Genomic DNA, 18,098 nt, shown 5'->3' with positions numbered 1-18,098 from the left:
ATCAGTAACATCTCAATCTCCTTATGATATTTTTCAATAGACTTAGAGCCTTGATACAACTTTTAGAGCTGTTGATGTAGCTCTCAATAGTAGTAAGATTGTATGAACCACTACCGCATGACCTTCTTTATCTTCTCCCAACATTGAATTGGTGCTTTTCCAATTCGTCTTCTATTTTTCTCTAATTTATCCCACCAAACAAGAGTATCATCTGAAAATTCTATAGCTGCTAACCTTACATTCTTCACCTCGAAATAGTTGTGACATGTGAAAATGTGTTCTACCTTCTTTTCCCATTCTAAGTAAGCCTCAGGATCACTTCTGTCTTTAAATTTCAGAATGCATATTTTGATAGCATTGATGTTACTATCAATGTCATTTCGTTGCCTATGTCATTTAAAGTTGGATGAAGTATCCCCCTTAAACTCCTTAGATTGGTTGTGAATAAATTCCTGGAAGCGAGGTCTTCTAGCAAAAGATAATGAGACAATCTTCAAATCCATGTCATCAAGATGCTATTGAATCTTTCAAAGTTTGCTAGTGATACCTTGGAGTTAGAACGTCAGTTTTGGATCTCAGACCGCTTCCTCTTCACCGGTCACGATTTTATTTGAGTTTGATGCCATTGAAGAAACTGCAAGAAAAATGACCTTTCACACTCTTCTCACTTGTATCACTCGAATGAGGGCACTTGATAATCCCCAATTTTGTGGTATACCTTGTGCTTAATTTAGGGGATTTTATCAACTTATCTCACATTTATTCAATGAAATAGCATGCTTTTGTAATTCTCCCTAATTTTGTGTTTAAGAGTGAAAACATGCTTTTTAGTCCTTAAAATTGCTAAATATAATTCACTTTAATCCCATTCGATGCCTTGATATCTTTGTTGAGTGATTTCAGGCTTATAAGGCAAGGACTGGATGGAAGAAGTGAAGAGAAAAGCATGCAAAGTGAAGAATTCATGAAGAAATGAGCATTTGGAGGAATCAAGGCCACGCGCACGCATCATCTACGCGTACGCATGAAGAGGACATTCATGGCCACGCGCACGCGTCAACCACGCTTACGCGTGAAGAGGAAATCTGCCAGCGACACGCACGCGTCGACCACGCACACGCGTGATGTTGGTCACGTGACCTCATTAAGTGAAGACGCTGGAGACAATTTTTGAGCTTTCCAGGCCCAAATCCAACTCATTTCCGGGGCTATTCGATGCAGACTTGAAGATTGGAGAAAGGGGGAGCAATTAGATTTGCTTAGGACCATGCTTTAGGTAGTTTCTAGAGAGAGAATCTCCCTCTTCTCTCTAGAATTAGGTTGGAATCTGATTAATTTTTCTCTTAGATCTAGGTTTAATTCTTGTTTTCATCTTGTTTTCATTACAATTTCTTGTTTCTTCATCTTTGTTTTTCTTAGTTCTCTTGTCAATTTCCCTTTTATGCCTCTTTTTATGTTGATGAACTCTTGTTGGATTTAGATTTTCTTTTAATGCAATTTATGTTTTATGTTTCTTTGATGTTTAATTGAGTTGTTATTGTTATTTTCTTGCTCTGGGTAGTTGTAGATTTTATTATTCTTGCCCATTTACTATGCTTTCCTTTTATGCCTTCTAAGTGTTTGAAAAAATGATTGGTTGGATGTTAGAGTAGATTTTTGAGCATTCTTGGCTTGGAAAGAGAAATTAGGCAATCTTGAGTCATTAATATCCAACTTAGGTTGGTGATATAGAGTTGTTAGTTAATATTGTTTCCATTGACTCTAATCTCTTGCTAATTCAATTAGTAAGTTGATTAGGACTTTTAGATTGAGATTAACTAGTCTTATTTGACTTTCTCTCAATGTGAAGATAACATTGTACCTTCTTCCTATGTTGGAGATGACGAAATAGGATTAGCTCTTGTTAATCACTGTATGATAATTAATGACTAGAATAGAAAGCCTATATTCTCAATTCTTGCCATGAATGTCTCTCTTTATTACTTGCTTTCTTTAGTTGTTTGATTTACTTTTCTTGTCATTTAACTTCTTGCATTTTTGCCAACCCAACCCCTCAGGATACTCCTAATCAATAATTGAGCACTCGATCATGATTCCAAGGAAGAACGACTCGGGACTAATACTCTCAGTTACTTTTATTAGGTTGGACTTGTGACAACCAAAAATTAAATTTTGATTTGAGGATCAATTGTCAGTTTGGGCTATGCTCACAACGAAATTATTTTGTTAAATTCTGAACCGGTATAAATCCTCACATCAAGTTTTTGGCGCCGTTGCCGGGGAATTGCAATGTGTGCTTATTATTATTGTATATATGTTAATACTGTGAATAGATTAATTTTGGGTTGTTTACTAGTTTTTGTTAGTTGTAGCATCTTGTTCTTCTTCTTTCTTGTTAGTTTTCGTTTTCATTTTCTCTTGCTACTATGAATTCTCACCCTTTTGGCTATGAGTTTGGTTCAAACTATGTTGTAGGAAATGGAAATGAAAGCTTCAATGAAGGTTTGCATCAAGGGTTTGGAAATCAAAGATGGGAGGAGTCTCAAGCATATAGACAACCTTCTTGGCAACAACCTCCACCGGTTTCTTATGGGTACAATCCAACTCCTAATGCTTACGAACCTAATGGATGTGGTGACCTTCATTGTAGTTGTCAACCACAATCACCATATACATATGACCCCTTTCCTCAACATAGTCCTCAACAACCTTACTCACAAGTCCCATACCACCATTCACCTCCATATGATCCTAACCCATATCCACCATACCAACAACCATATGAACCATACTTAGAGTCACCACCATTCCAACATCAATATTCTTAAGAACCATCAATCCCATATACATCACCTCCATACCCTTACCAAGATGAACCACCTTCTAATTATGAACCCTTTCCCCCAAACAATAAACCCTTTCTTCCACAACCTTCTTCAAGGGATGAAGCACTCCATACCTTTTTGCAAGAACAATGAAGAGATATTAGCTTTTATATCCAAAGGCAAGAAGAGCAACAAAAGGAGCTAAAGAAGATACAAATCATGGTGGCTACCATGACTGAAGCCGCTAACCACATGGCCTCCTACCTAAGCTCATATATTCAAGACACTCCAATTTATGAATATGGAGGATCAACCAAGGAGCATAGTGAGGGAGTGAATTTAGAGCTTTAGGGTGAAGAAGAGCAGTTGAAGCAAGAATTGCAACCAAGGGAGGAAGTTGAGACAATTGAGCTGGAAGGAATGGTTAAAGAATTAGGAGAGGGTGATCAAGAATTGGACTCAATCATTGATGAGTTCTCGTCCTTACTAACGAATCACCTCGAAGATCCTATTGAGCCTTCTTCCATTAAGATTGAAAGCAATGTCAAGGAGGGTGCGTAACCTCCAAAGCATATGGTGAATGATGAAGAATTGGAAGAAGGTGAGCAAGCAATAAATCTTCCCCTTGATGATGATTCCACACCAACACAGGGTCTTTTTGTATTTGAGGAGCATCCTCCCATTGAAATTGAGGTAGATGTTGAGATAAGTTCCACATTACCTCCAAGTTATGACATAAAAGAGGGAGAAGAGTTAGAAGATGTTGGTGAGGAAGTGATTGAATGTGAAGAACCTTGTCAAGAGGTGAACATAAGAGATGCTTGTCAAGAAGTGGAGGTATTCAAAGAAGAGCACAAGGGAGTGGACCTTGAGTTGTCAAAGTGTGAGGAGGTCCCTCTTCCTAAGTCACCATCTTCCTTTACACCATTCAAGTGGGTAAAATTCATATCCCTTAGCTTTCTTATTCCACTTGAATATGGTTTGCTTGAAATGGATGGTCAACTTAGAGCTCTTTGTGGCATGAAAAGCAAGAAAGAATTGGTTATTGGTACACACCGCAATTCAAGGTTCACTATGGTTGAATCACCAAAATTTAGGAGTAAGGATGGGTGTGCTACTCAATTGATAGGATCTAGGAGGATGTTTGGGTGCTTCAATGAGAATTCACAAGCCTTTTCACTCGGATTTAACTATGGTAATCAACAAGAAGATGGGTGCAAGAACAAGGTTTGGGACCTCAGAATTCATTTCAACAATCAACACTCTTGGGGTCTTGTCACTTGCTCAAGCTTACTTGAAGTCCTTATGCGCCTAATTTGGGATCCCTGTGGACATTGAATATGCAAATATTGGTGGGAATTCAAGGATGAGCACAAGCATAAGCCACCATAGCAAGGACCCCATCAATTGTCCAAGTTAAGGATAATGAATAAAAGTGCTAGGTGGGAGACACGCCACCATGGTAAACTCTTCCCATTCTCTTGTATATATAATCAATGAATGAATTGGGTTGCCATTGTTAGGTAGTTTTCTTCCTTTTTATAGTCTTGTATATATTGCTTAGTTGCATGTTAAAATAGGTTTGATTTCATGTTTGGTTTTGTTTGTTTGGTTGATTTAGTAGTCTAGTATGTTAAATAAGGTTTTATGGTGTTTTGATAGCTGTTTGGAGGTTTGGAATGATTGGTTTGGTGCAAGAAATTGGAAAATTTTGAAAAAGCAAAGCACCCAGCCATGCGTATGCGTCACCCACGCGTACGCGTAACCCCTAAGTTTCCAACACCTCACGCGTACACCTCGCCCACGCGTACGTGTGATTCCCAAATTTTCAAGGTCCAGTACAAATTCCAGAGAGTTGCGCACGTAGTGTGCTGAAATTGTGCCTCTAGCACAATTTTGACCCACGCGTCCACGTGACGCATGCATACGCGTCATCTGTCTCTTTGCATTATCACGCGTGCACGTCGATGATGCGTACGCATCGCACCTCATTGGTGCCATTCATGCATACGCATGACATGATGCGTACGCGTGACTTACTGCCCTGTTTCACCCATCTTCTTTTCTTCTCCTCTTTCTATTTCTTCCCTTCTTCTCTCTTCTCCTCTTTCCTTTCCCTTCTTCAACCATCATCCAACACTACCAATCATCATCTATTACCATTTCTTTTAGTTAGTTAGTTAGTTAGTTAGTTAGTTGTTTAGTAGTTTGATTTATATTTGTTTTTCTGTTTTTCATTATAAGTGTTGGATTATTAACCTTGTTTGCTATCTATTGCTGTTGACTACTGATAGGATGCTATGTTAGCATCATTGTTGTTCATATTCATTGTTGGAATTCATTGTTGAGGTTATATTTTGTTACCTGGTTTTGAGTTTTTCATGTTTAACATTTGTGAATACCAAGTGTATGACATTGCCCTCAAGTATCCTAAATCTTTTGAGTTGCATGTTTCGGCCAGCATGTGATTTGATTTCTTTATCTATGATGAGGCAATTGTGTATTATCAATGTATTTTTTGTTAGGTGATGCTTGTTTATGATTGACCCTTATTTACATCACCTATTTCATGCATTGAGATTTTGGAATTGTGAAATTGGATCATAAGCTCACCTAGTGACATATTTTTTAGCTTTCTAAGCTTTGTGGACCATGCTTGCTATGTGATTGATTTTTACTTCTATCTTCTTTTTCCTAAGTTCCATAACACCCATGTGTTCCACCTCTATATCACTTAGGTGTTGTAAACAAACTTCAATATGTGTCATTGTTTGATGTGTGAGTTCTATATTTCATTTGGTTCACTAAGTTTACTTGCACATCAATCAATGTCCATTCATTATCCAATTCACAATTGCTTGATTTTTGCTTGAATGCTTTTATGGTTCTTTATTGTTTGTTTGGCTGTCTTAACTTACAAGTTTCTTTAAAGTATTTCAAGTACACTAAAATGAGTGAAGTGCATACTTTTTTTGTGTAATCGTGACATAGCTTCTATGTTAGTGTGTGTCTTCTAAACCGCGCGCAAACTTAGAACTCACACACTATTTTCCCTAATGTCACAAACTAATTCACTCACTTCATTCTAGTGATCATTACCTCGTTCTAACAATTTATGCTTCCTTGCTTTTGCATTTTCTCATCTTACTGTGCTATTTTCTATTTTTCATGGGTGAGTCATCATAAGCTAAGACGGAAGCGGGAGAAAGAACATGTAGCAGCTGGTTGATCCACTAGTAAGTTGGCAATCCATGTATTCGCCGTACCCCCTTGCTCATCTTTGAATGCACCGAGGATGGTGCAAACTTTTAAGTGTGGGGAGGTCGTCTGACCGATCAGCCAATTTTGGGTGACAATTTCTAATCTCAACAATTTCGAATTTTATTTTTAGGTCTTCTAGGATTTTTGTTGCATTTTCTTGTTTTGCATATATATATGCAAATCAATGGGGTGCCCTATAGATAAAATCCTTCAAAATTTTTATTATTTTGATTAAACTTATTATATATATTGTGGAACATGATTTTTGAGTTAAGAACACATAAGCATGTGTATTTTTGAGCCTAATTGTGTGGTTACATCATATAACCACTATTTTCATTCTTGTGTGTATTATTCTCTTTCTATGATTGTAATCTTTGATTTGTTTGATTCTTTATGTCCATTATTTTGTGTATGAATGCATTTATATGATTGAGACCATAGTTTCAGTTAGCTCACTTACCCAAATAGTCGTACCTTTTATCTTCCATTGTTAGCCAACTTTGAGCCTATGCTAAACCCCTTTTGTTCTTTATTTTAGCACATCACAACCCCTAAGTGAAAAAATAATAAATGTCCCTTGTTTGGATCTTTGATTAGCTTAAGCTAGTGAGAGTGTTTATCATTCAAGTTTAGAAATTTTGGAAAGATTGGTTGAGGTAAAAGTGTGTTTTTGTATTTTTGTTAAGATCATGGAAATTGGGTACATACTCATGCATTAAATGTTTAAACCATATGCATTGGTACCTTTGTATATAATTCATCAAAAAGAAAAAAATGTAGAAAAAGAAAAAGAAAAAAATAGAAAAAGAAAAGAAAGAAAAAGGAAAAGCAATAAAAAGGGACAAAATGCCCCAAAGTAATGTTCAATAAAGATCAATGCATATGGGTTGTGATAAAAAAGAGAATGCATGAGTGTGTGAAAAAGTGAAGAATGGGTAGTTACGTTTGTATTAAATTGTATAGGTTGTAGGTTAGGTGGTAAGTTTAAGTTAATCAAAGATTCAAATTCTAGTCCACTTAACGAAATACAATCCTACTTTAATCCTAGCCCCATTACAACATATGGATAAGTCCTCATGATATTTGTACGTATGCATTGAATAATTGTTGATTGTTAGATGAAAAACAAATCTTAGAAAGCATGATTAGAGGAGAATTGAGTGAATTAACCCTATACTCACCCATGATCATCTCTTATCTTGTAAGTTTATAATTCTTTTTAATAACTAAATTCAATTGTTTGATTTCTTAGAAGTTGATTTATTTTGACCAAGTAATTGCATGCATTTAGATAGATTGCATTTAGATAGAGAGCATTTAGATAGTTTGCATTGAATAAATGTTGATATCCTTGGTTTTTTTTTCTTGAGTTTAACATGAGGACATGCTTAGTTTAAGTGTGGGGAGGTTTGATAAACCCCAATTTTATGGTTTTTTTTTGTGCTTAATTTAGGGGATTTTATCAACTTATCTCACATTTATTCAATGAAATAGCATGTTTTTGTAATTCTCCCTAATTTTGTGCTTAAGAGTGAAAACATGCTTTTTAGGCCTTAAAATTGCTAAATTTAATTCACTTTAATCCCATTCAATACCTTGATATGTTTATTGAGTGATTTCAGGCTTATAAGGCAAGGACTGGATGGAAGAAGTGAAGAGAAAAGCATGCAAAGTAGAGAATTCATGAAGAAATGAGCATTTGGAGGATTCAAGGCCACACGCACACGTCATCCACGCGTACGTGTGAAGAGGACATTTATGGCCACGCGCACGCGTCAACCACGCGTACGCGTGAGGAGGAAATCTGCCAGCGATTTGCACACGTCGACCACGCGCATGCGTGATGTTGGTCACGTGACCTCATTAAAGTGAAGACACTGGGGGCGATTTCTGAGCTTTCCAAACCCAAATCCAACTCATTTCTGGGTTATTTGATGAAGAATTCAAGATTAGACAAAGGGGGAGCAATTAGATTAGCTTAGGACCATGCTTTAGGTAGTTTCTAGAGAGAGAAGCTCCCCCTTCTCTCTAAAATTAGGTTAATTTTCCTCTTAGATCTAGGTTTAATTCTTGTTTTCATCTTGTTTTCATCTTGTTTGCATTACAATTTCTCATTTTTACATCTTTGTTCTTCTTAGTTCTCTTGTTAATTTCCCTTTTTATGCCTCTTTTTATGTTGATGAACGCTTGTTGGATTTGGATTTTCTTTTAATGCAATTTATGTTTTATGTTTCTTTGATGTTTAATTGAGTTGTTATTGTTATTTTCTTGCTTTGGGTAGTTGTAGATTTTATTATTCTTGCCCATTTAATATGCTTTCCTTTTATGCCTTCCAAGTGTTTGACAAAATGCTTGGTTGGATGTTTGAGTAGATTTTTGAGCATTCTTGGTTTGGAAAGAGAAATTAGGCAATCTTGAGTCATTAATACCCAACTTAGGTTGGTGATCTAGAGTTGTTAGTTAATATTATTTTCATTGACTCTAATCTCTTGCTAATTCAATTAGTAAGTTGATTAGGACTTTTGGATTGAGATTAACTAGTCTTATTTGACTTTCTCTCAATGTGAAGATAACATTGTACCTTCTTCCTATGTTGGAGATGACGAAATAGGATTAGCTCTTGTTAATCACTGTATGACAATTAATGACTAGGATAGAAAGCCTATATTCTCAATTCTTACCATGAATGTCTCTCTTTATTACTTGCTTTCTTTAGTTGTTTGATTTACTTTTCTTGTCATTTAATTTCTTGCATTTTTACCAACTCAACCCCCCATGATACTCATAACTAATAATTGAGCACTCGATTGTGATTCCTAGGGAGAACGACCCGGGACTAATACTCTCGGTTACTTTTATTGGGTTGGACTTGTGACAACCAAAAATTAAACTTTGATTTGAGGATCGATTGTTGGTTTGGGCTATGCTCACAACGAAATTATTTTGTTAAATTTCGAACCGGTATAAATCCTCACATCACCACTCATGTTTGCACTCAATTTGTGACTTTTTTTCTTCTGTTAAACTCACTATTCTTGCCTTTTTTGACTCTTAGATTGCTTTGAAACAAGTTGCACATTAGAAATTAAAAAAGACAGACAAAACTAAGATAACCTTAATGCTAGAATTTTCAACTTGACAAGATGAACACTGAGATTATGTGACAAACAAAACTAGGAGAGATGCTTTTCTAATATTAACAGAAACTTGAAAAATTTATATGTCCAATTGATATCCAAAGTAAGTTGAAACAATGATGAAAGTTTAGACTCTGAAACTAAAAAAGAATTTTTCAAATTCTAATTGATTCCCCAAAGTAATAAGAAACAAGGCTGAGATTTAGATTCTGGAAAGTAAAAAGAAATAACCTTGTAATTCAAGAACACCTCTTTTTTGTTTGTTTTCCTTTTTTTTCATGAATGTGGCTCTAAAGTAAGATTATAGACACAAAAGATAAAAAAGAAACAAAATTAAAACCTTAGATTATATAGATAAATGAGAATTTACCTATGACCTGTAACAGATACGAAATGATAAAAAATAAGGACGAAGAATGAATACTAAGAAAAGACACTGCAAAAACACAAAATAACATGAATGTAAAAAAAATATAAATGAAAGATAGATAAGACTTTTTCTACTAGACCTCTAAGAAACCTATTCTTTACAACCTAGGTCACTGGAAGAGTTCTTCCTACTAGATATTCAAAGAACCTGTCTTTGACAACCTAGATCAAAGGGCTAAAAATTAAAATACCTAATACTAAGAATTATCTTACGCTGGATTCTTCAAATTTCTTCATGAAAAAAGAAAAGCAAAGCACTCACCTCACTTCATCACACATAGAAAAACATGTATAAAGTAACTCAGAAATTTTACTCCTTAGAAGCACTTAGATTGACTCACAAAAATTATTTAAATAGATCCGTAATAGATTAGTCAAAAAATAGACTAAATCTTCCAAGATATGACTCTAAAATTAGCCTTACTAATTTATATCAAATTTGATCTCAATGGATTATATAAGATTTGATTTAAACTTAAAACTTCTAAAAGTCACCAATAAGCAAATCAAAACCAAATCAAAACTTTGGCAATTCTTAATAATAGAATAAAGTCAAATAAAAGACTGCATAATTTCGAAACTAATGATAAATTTATGCCTTTTATTAAATTTGAAAAGTACTTTTGGGCTTCTTGTTGTCCTGACTTAACCCAATAAGTATTGTGCTTTCTCTGTTGGTCAACAATTGATGTATTTCCTCATGTATGAATGCTGCCAACTTTCCAAAACTTTCCTTGAGATTTTTTAAATGTTCTCTAGTGATGGGACCTTCTAAAAGTGTAAAATCTCTATTCTATCTTTTTGCCTTAGGATGTCTAGATTGTCCTCCTGAGCATGTATCACAGAAGACTGAACATTTATTTCTGAATGACTGCTTGAGTCGTAAGTTAGAGAAGAGTTGAGGGTGGAGGGCTTGAGATGGCTAGACAACTTTGCAGGAGCAATGATGGAGAGTGACTGAGTAACATAGTAAGGAGAGATTAAGAGTTGTAGTATTTCAGCTGTTGTGTTGTAATGCAATGCACTGATGGAGATTTTCCAAACTACTATCAGCAAGTGTACCTAATCATATCAAGTAATATCACGGTGAGTCGGTTATCATTTTCATGAGGATTAATGGACTAATCAAGCAATGGTCAATTGATTAATCTAGTCAGACAATCAAAAAGTAATATTTCAGTGATAGTTAGCATAAAAACAGTGAATTAAATAAAGAAAAGTAGTAACTGATTAAAAGAGTTAAGATTTTAGAGATGTTAAGACTTCAAGACCAATGCTTTTTCCTATCCACTTTGATAATACAAGATGTATTTATGGCAAATCATAAATAATTAAATCCTAATCCCTTGGTAATTCAATTTCTCTTAACTTAACAAATCATCGATTCCTTGATTAATTGGTTATAAAAAGAGGTGAAGCATGTCCACTGATTTGAAAACCACACAATTCAATATAATTAAACCTAGTTGATTCGATGTCACTTATCAATTCCAGTTTCAAAACTTAAAGAATTGTGAGAAAGAGTTTTCAAGATTAATTCCAATAACCAAATTTTTCAAGATGATAATTAGAATCCAATTCAGATTAGAACTATTTTTTAATATATTCAAACCCTTGTGATGAAGAATGAAAACTCTTCATTAAGAAAATGTCAGTGTATTAACCAAAAGTAGAAAAGCTATAACATTAGTCCATTAGAATCAACAGAGCTCCTAACTTAACCAAGAAGATTAGTGTCTCATAGTGTGCTTGAAAAAAAAATATTAATGTGATCTCAATACAGCCCAGACATTTTTAACAAATAAATCAAATATACATTTATAATTTCTTACAAAATAGTGTTCAAGAATGTCAATAGAAATTTATTACAATTTAGAAGAACCTATTTACTTTCTATATCCCTAGATCCCTCGATGACTTTGTCTCTCAATTTATTTATCTTGTCCAAGAGAATGGTTGGACCATATTCATACCTGAAAGCATCAACATGTTCCTACAATTGAAAGAAATTTATTGATATGAACTGAAATAAACTAAAAACACCCAAATAAACTAAGCAATGAACCGAAATGAACTAAAATATGAACCTCATTTAATTCACAAATGAACTGAAATTAGTTCAGATTTGAACAAGCAGTCAAAAAGACTCAATTATCAACAAAAATTCATCGAATTCATTTTTAGATCCAAATGAACCTCAAATAAACTAAGATATGAACCAAAGTTTTTTAATATGTATTAATTTAAAAGTAGAGGATAATTTATGTTTAATGTACTTACCTGTTTCTAGTTTTTTACATTTGTATTTTTGCTTTTTGATCTTTTTGGGATCGATTATTTTCATCCATTTCATGATGTAATTGCGCAATTCCAACTATTTTGTTGACCACTGATTGAAATATATGGTGCTTCAACGCTCTCTTTGTTGTCCACAAAAGGTTTTACCCCAGCATAGACCCTCATTTGGGATACTATCAAGCTATGAAAAGAATAGGATAGAAACAATGCTGAATCAGGTACAAAAGGTGATTGATATAATTTAATTAGAGCAAAAGGTCTAGAAATAAGAGATAACTTGCAACAAAAATATGTATTATGTAAATAACTTACAATAAATTTATTCAAAGCTACTCTTTCAACAGACACATGATCTTTTTTGATGGGATTAAGCACATGAAAGACCTTCTTTTGAACATCAGCAATCCACAACCACCAATGGCCTCCATAACAAATTGGTGCAAACTGCTGAAGTTTGGACAAATGATAGAATATTTCAGTCTAAATGATACCAAATGGTAGAATTATTTAAGAAGTTTTAGAAATCACAACTTACAAATGAATGAGTTGCTAGTTTTTTTGTCAAGAAAATGTAGGTAGTCCTTAAATTCACTGATTTCGAAAACCTTCATAGTGTCTGGATCAGTGTACTTGGGGTTATGCTTTGCCAACATGGAATTCTGCAAAATAAACCAAAATAAAATTCTTGTATCATACCATACATAATAAAAATGAACCAAAATTAATGATAAATTTTAATGATATCTTACCACAATATCTATTGGAACACAACATATTTCTTCATCAAATCTGTGACATTTTTTGTTGTTGAGCATACATAGTGCGGAGACCACCTATAGGACCAAAATTTATTAGATATATGGGAATATAACTTTTTAGGAAAATCATTAATGTTAATGTAGTAGCAGAAGAATTTACCATATTTTCTACGTGTTCTGTAGGTCTTGGAGACAAGAAGTGGCATCTACTCCCCTCTAAATGAGATTTGTGGTCCAAGAGGAATATGGTATCGAACTTATTGTTTGACCCATATTTGTCAGTCTTGATATGCGTCATCCACTGATAACATTTTTCCTCAGCTCATCTGTTATTTTCTTTTCTTTTACCAGAGTCTTGTACTTTTCAAGGATGCTCAAACTCAGCTCCGTACTTGTTTCCTTCGCATATTGAAATGCTGCTGCCACCCCAACATTCATCACTACCTTCACCAAACTTTCAATTTTTGTTATTCTTGGTGTAGAGCTCGGTAGACTTATGCCAAGGGAGAATAAAGGTTCACCAAAGTCATCTTTCAAAAGCTGAGGTGGGGAGGACTGCAAGATGACAGAGGAAAGTTTTCAAAAATAATAAAAAAAAGTATTATGATATAGCATTGATAAATCCCATTTTTAGGGTTTATCATGTATAGATTTTGAAGGTTTTATCAATGATCTTCCACACTTATTCATATAAAAATGCATGATTTTGTGTTTCTTTCCTAATTTTTCCTCATGGATGAAAACATGCTTCTTTTCTATTAAAATTGATATATTGTAATCCCTCTCTATTACCATTTGATACCGTGATCCATTTGTTAAGTGGTTTCAGAAGTTATAGAGCAAAAATGGCTAAGAGGGATGAAGGAAGCATGCATGAATGAAAGGAGCATAGAAAAATTAGAGTTTTGGAATTTGGACATGGGCGCGCACGCGCATCGTACATGTACGCGCGGATGTGCACCCTCAGAGCCGGCTAGATAGAGCCGAAACGAGAAGCCGGCGCACTTACATGGCTCGGCCAGAAATCCTTGGACGCGCGCGCGCACTGCGCGCCTGTGTGCATACTCGCAAAAAGCTCCAGGGACGTGTACGCATACTGTGCGCGTACACGCCGATGGCTGCACGTGATTTTTTAAGAAGAAAATGTGACCAGCGATTTCAGGCAGTTGTAGGCCCTGTTTTAGGGCAGAATTCTGGCTGGAAGAGCATAAGAAGACCAAGGATTAAGGAGATTGGGACAATTAGACATAATTCTAGATATTTTCGGTAGTTAGTTACATTTTTGCTTTTAGAGAGAGAAACTCCAACTTCTCTCTAGGATTTTACTCTCTCCATTGCAATTCTCCTTTGATTTCTTGGTGAGATCCATTGCTAATTCACTTTTCCTTTGATACAAGTTGTAGATCTATTCTTCTTCTACTCTCAATTAGTATTCTCTTGATTCATTCACTTGGATCTAGATTTGTGACCTTGTTACTTTGCATTTTGATTAATAAATTGAAGAATTTTATTCAATTGCTTGATTGTTGATGATTTCTTGAATTAGATAGCTTTAATTCAATTTTTTTCTATCAATTTCATCATGTCTTCTATGATTGCCTACCAATTGTTTGTGAAAATGACAACCCTAGCTATGGAATAGATTTCTCTCACTTGGCTTAGGGGTTGAGTTATTGGAGACACTTGAGTAGTGGATATCAATTGCTGTTTAGGAATTGAGAATTGCTAATTGACTTGCAGTGCACTAAAGCTAGACTTCCCTAGGGTTAGGCTAGGACTTGTGACTCAAGTTAGTTACTTTTACTTGACTTTCCTCTATTATTAGGGGGTTAACTAAGTGAAGCAATAATTAATTCTTATCACAATTGAAGGAAACTACAATGATGGAACTTCTAATACTCACCCTTAGCCAAGGCTTTTATCTCAATTAATTGTTGTTTACCTTTGATAGTTTGAATTCTTGCACCAACTCTCAAAACCACAAAAGACTTCCTAATCAATGATGTGCATTCTAAGGCAATTCCTAGGGATAACGACCCGGGATCAACACTCTCGGTCATAGATTTTAGAATTGTTTGATGCGATATTTGCGTGTCGGTTAGACTATACTCACGATTGGATTCATTGCTAATTTCTAATCCGGCATAAGAATATTTTGTCTATCAAAATGGTGCCGTTTCCGGGGACTTGCTTATGTGTGACATTCTATTGGTTAGTGTAAATATGTTAATATGTGGATAATTGCATTTCTCTCTTGATTGTTTGTTTGTTTGATTGTTAGTTAGGATTAATCTTTGCTTAAGTACCACTTGATGTCATGAGCTTCTTATCTTCTTTATTGTATGATGCGTTCATTACCGAATCCGAGCTTAGCCCCATTTGATTTGGAAATTGAAAGAACTTTGCTTCATATTAGGCAAGCTCGGAGGCGGTTAGCCTTTGAGGAAGGTGAAATGGTTTTTACCAGTTCACCAACCATATCCGAAGTGGATTCCAACTCGTCATTCAAGGAATGCACTAATTAGTCTTCCGTTGATACTACTAATAGTTCTTCTTTTGATCTAGGTGTTGACAATATGGCCGTTCCAAGGAGAGTTACTCTCAAGGAAGTGGGTGCACCGGACTTTGTCCTCCAACCTCTTCATGTGCTTCATCCCAACTTGAATGCAACATTTGAACTCAAGACCGCTCTCATCAATCTTCTACCAAAGTTCCATGGACTTTCCGCTCAAGATCCAATTAGACACCTCAATGACTTTCATGGTGTGTGCTCGACCACTAGGCGGGAAGGATCCGATGAAGTGGCTATATGGTTGTTTGCCTTCCCTTTCTTTCTTGAGGGAAGAGCCAAGGAGTGGTTTTATACCTTACCTAGTGATGTTGTCTCCGATTGGGACTTGGTTAGAAGAGAATTCCTTGATAAATTCATGCCCGTAGAGATGACGGACAAGCTAAGGAAGGAGATCTCATGTATTGTACAAGGTAAGATGGAAACTCTGTACGAATATTGGGAGCGGTTTCACAAACTTCTTGACTCATGTCCCAACCACATGATTGACACTCAAGTATTACTTAGCTATGTGTGCCAAGGCATGAGGGAACAAGATAAGAATCTATTAGATGCCTCAAGCAACGGTTCTTTGTCAAAGTATAGGACGGCAGAGGAGGCATGGCAACTCATTACCGACTTGGCCGAATCCACTCAACATGCTAGACGGAGAATCAACTGCCCAAAGGCCGTGAATGAAGTCTCTTTTAGTGGTGAGACCGCCACCCTTACCAAAACCTTGTGTGAGATGACAAGTCTTCTAAAGCAACTCCAAGTGAATCAACAACAACCTCCACCATCTCTTCAACACCAACAAAGCCAACAATTGGTCCCCCAAAAAGTATGCGGTATTTGCTCATGCTACTCCCATTACACGGATGAATGTCCAAGTCTCCAAGAAGATAACACTCTAGCGGCTACCCACAACTTTTATGATCACTCCTTCTATGAGCGTCCTAATCAAGGATACCATTCACAAGGGAGCAATTTCAACCAAGGGTACCCCCAACAAGGTGGCAATTATAACCAAGGGAGTAACAACTCTAATCAAGGTTGGAGGGATAGTTCCAACCAAGGTTGGCGGGATAATTATCAACAAAGAGGTAGGGACAATGGAGGCAACCAAAGATGGAACACTAACAATCCACAAAACCGATACTCACAAAATCCTCCAAATCAACAACCAAACCAAGGAATGAACTACCAAACCTACATACCACCTCATAGACAATTACTCCAACCTAACCAATCACAAGCACCACAAATCACCTATCCTTCCACTTCTTCAAATCAAGATGAGACACTCCGGTCCATACTCCAAGGGCAAAAAGAACTCCAAAATACACTCAACTCAAGTCTCAATGGTCTTACTTTAACCCTCCAAGCTCTCATTGCTCGTATGGAGCCACCTTCTACTTCTACTCCTCAAGCTCTAAATTCTAGTGTCATACCTTCTCAACCTCTACCCAACCCCAAGGGTGGCATCAACGCCGTAACCTTGAGGTCCGGAACTCAATTGAAAGAGAGGGACTCAAAGGCACCTAGCCCAATGATAGTTACTCAAGAGGAGGATGTGGTGGAGGTAGAAGAAATAGAAGAGGAGGAGGAAACACATGAGATAGTTGAAGATGAAGACCCTCAACCAAGGAGTAAAGTCCCTAGAAAGGAGCAAGTCTTAGAGGAAGTGGCTCAACCAATCCAATTTTCTACATTGGCAAGAAGGACCAAGAAGCGTGTAGAACTTGACCCCAAAATGGTAGAGATGTTCAAGAAAGTGGTGGTAGAGATGTTTAAGAAAGTAGAGGTAACTATCCCTTTCTTTGATGCTATACATCAAGTGCCCAAATATGCGAAGTTTCTTAAGGACTTGTGTATGAACAAAGATAGAATCCATGATTTAGAAATCATTCCATTGGGGAGTTCTATTTTGGCTTTGATGGGAACCATCCCGGAAAAGTGTGTTGATCCGGGCCCTAGCTTAGTCTCTTGTATCATTGATGGAGTCCAATTCATTGATTGTATGTGTGACCTTTGTGCATGCGTTAGCTGTAACATCCCGTCCAGCAAAATACCTTGCTTAAGTCAGGGTATTTCCACTAGAAAGAACATTACGTAACCTTCTCTAGTATTAACTACTTAATTATCGAGCCTTTGTATCGAGTTCGCGTTTCAGTTTTAAGAAAATTCCAGAAAATTTTGTTTTTTATTCATTAAAGTCATAATTCAAACATTCACAAATAATAATAATCACATAAATATTATTGATAATAATTCTTATACAAAAGAGACCAATTAAAACTCAAATACAATATACTAAACCTACCCCTCTATGTAAAATAAAATCTCAAAGGACAATAGCGAGGGGACTCTATGAAAGCAATTAAAACCATAAAGAAAGCCTACTGATCGCTCGCAGCTTCAAATTGCGTCTTCAAACCTGTCGCTGAAAGGGTGGAAAATTTGGGGGTGAGAACCAAACCACATGTTCTCAGTAGAGGTCGAGAATGCCGTGAAAGTAAAGAATAAAACGCAAATAGTTAATTTCATTTAGAGACATTGAAAAGAAAACTACTTTCATTCGCAGTATTCATCGCTCGCCTTATATAAACTTCTTTTGAAAACCAATGGCTCAACTTTCAAAAATCTAAAACCTTCTTAGAAGCATCAATTAATTATCCAAAATCCTAAACCCATATTTTACTTTATATACGTCTTAAAAGTTTTCCTAGACTGTATAAATGACTAATTTGTTCCAAGCATAGGTTCATTAAGTCTATGCTGAACCAGCTTAATCTTTCATACTTTACTAAACCTCAAACACAAACCAATCACGGCCTTA

At 35.8% G+C, this 18,098-nt stretch overlaps 1 protein-coding gene across 1 annotated transcript; it reads right to left on the bottom strand.

The window, feature by feature from the left end:
- Positions 1 to 12,350: 12,350 nt before the first annotated feature.
- LOC148555310 (uncharacterized) lies at positions 12,351 to 13,009 on the bottom strand. Its single transcript, XM_088489913.1, has 4 exons — positions 12,872 to 13,009; positions 12,703 to 12,786; positions 12,489 to 12,612; positions 12,351 to 12,400 (listed from the first exon to the last, which is right to left on the bottom strand). Exons 1-4 carry the CDS (start codon positions 13,007 to 13,009, stop codon positions 12,351 to 12,353), a joined length of 396 nt encoding a protein of 131 aa, XP_088346039.1.
- Between the last annotated feature and the right edge of the window lie 5,089 nt (positions 13,010 to 18,098).

Source organism: Arachis ipaensis, chromosome B6, assembly GCF_059453495.1.
Source record: "Arachis ipaensis isolate K30076 ecotype BB chromosome B6, ASM5945349v1, whole genome shotgun sequence".
Taxonomy (NCBI): domain Eukaryota; kingdom Viridiplantae; phylum Streptophyta; class Magnoliopsida; order Fabales; family Fabaceae; genus Arachis; species Arachis ipaensis.
The sequence above is the reverse complement of the archived record's forward strand: the minus strand, read 5'-3'. Positions and strand labels throughout refer to the sequence as shown.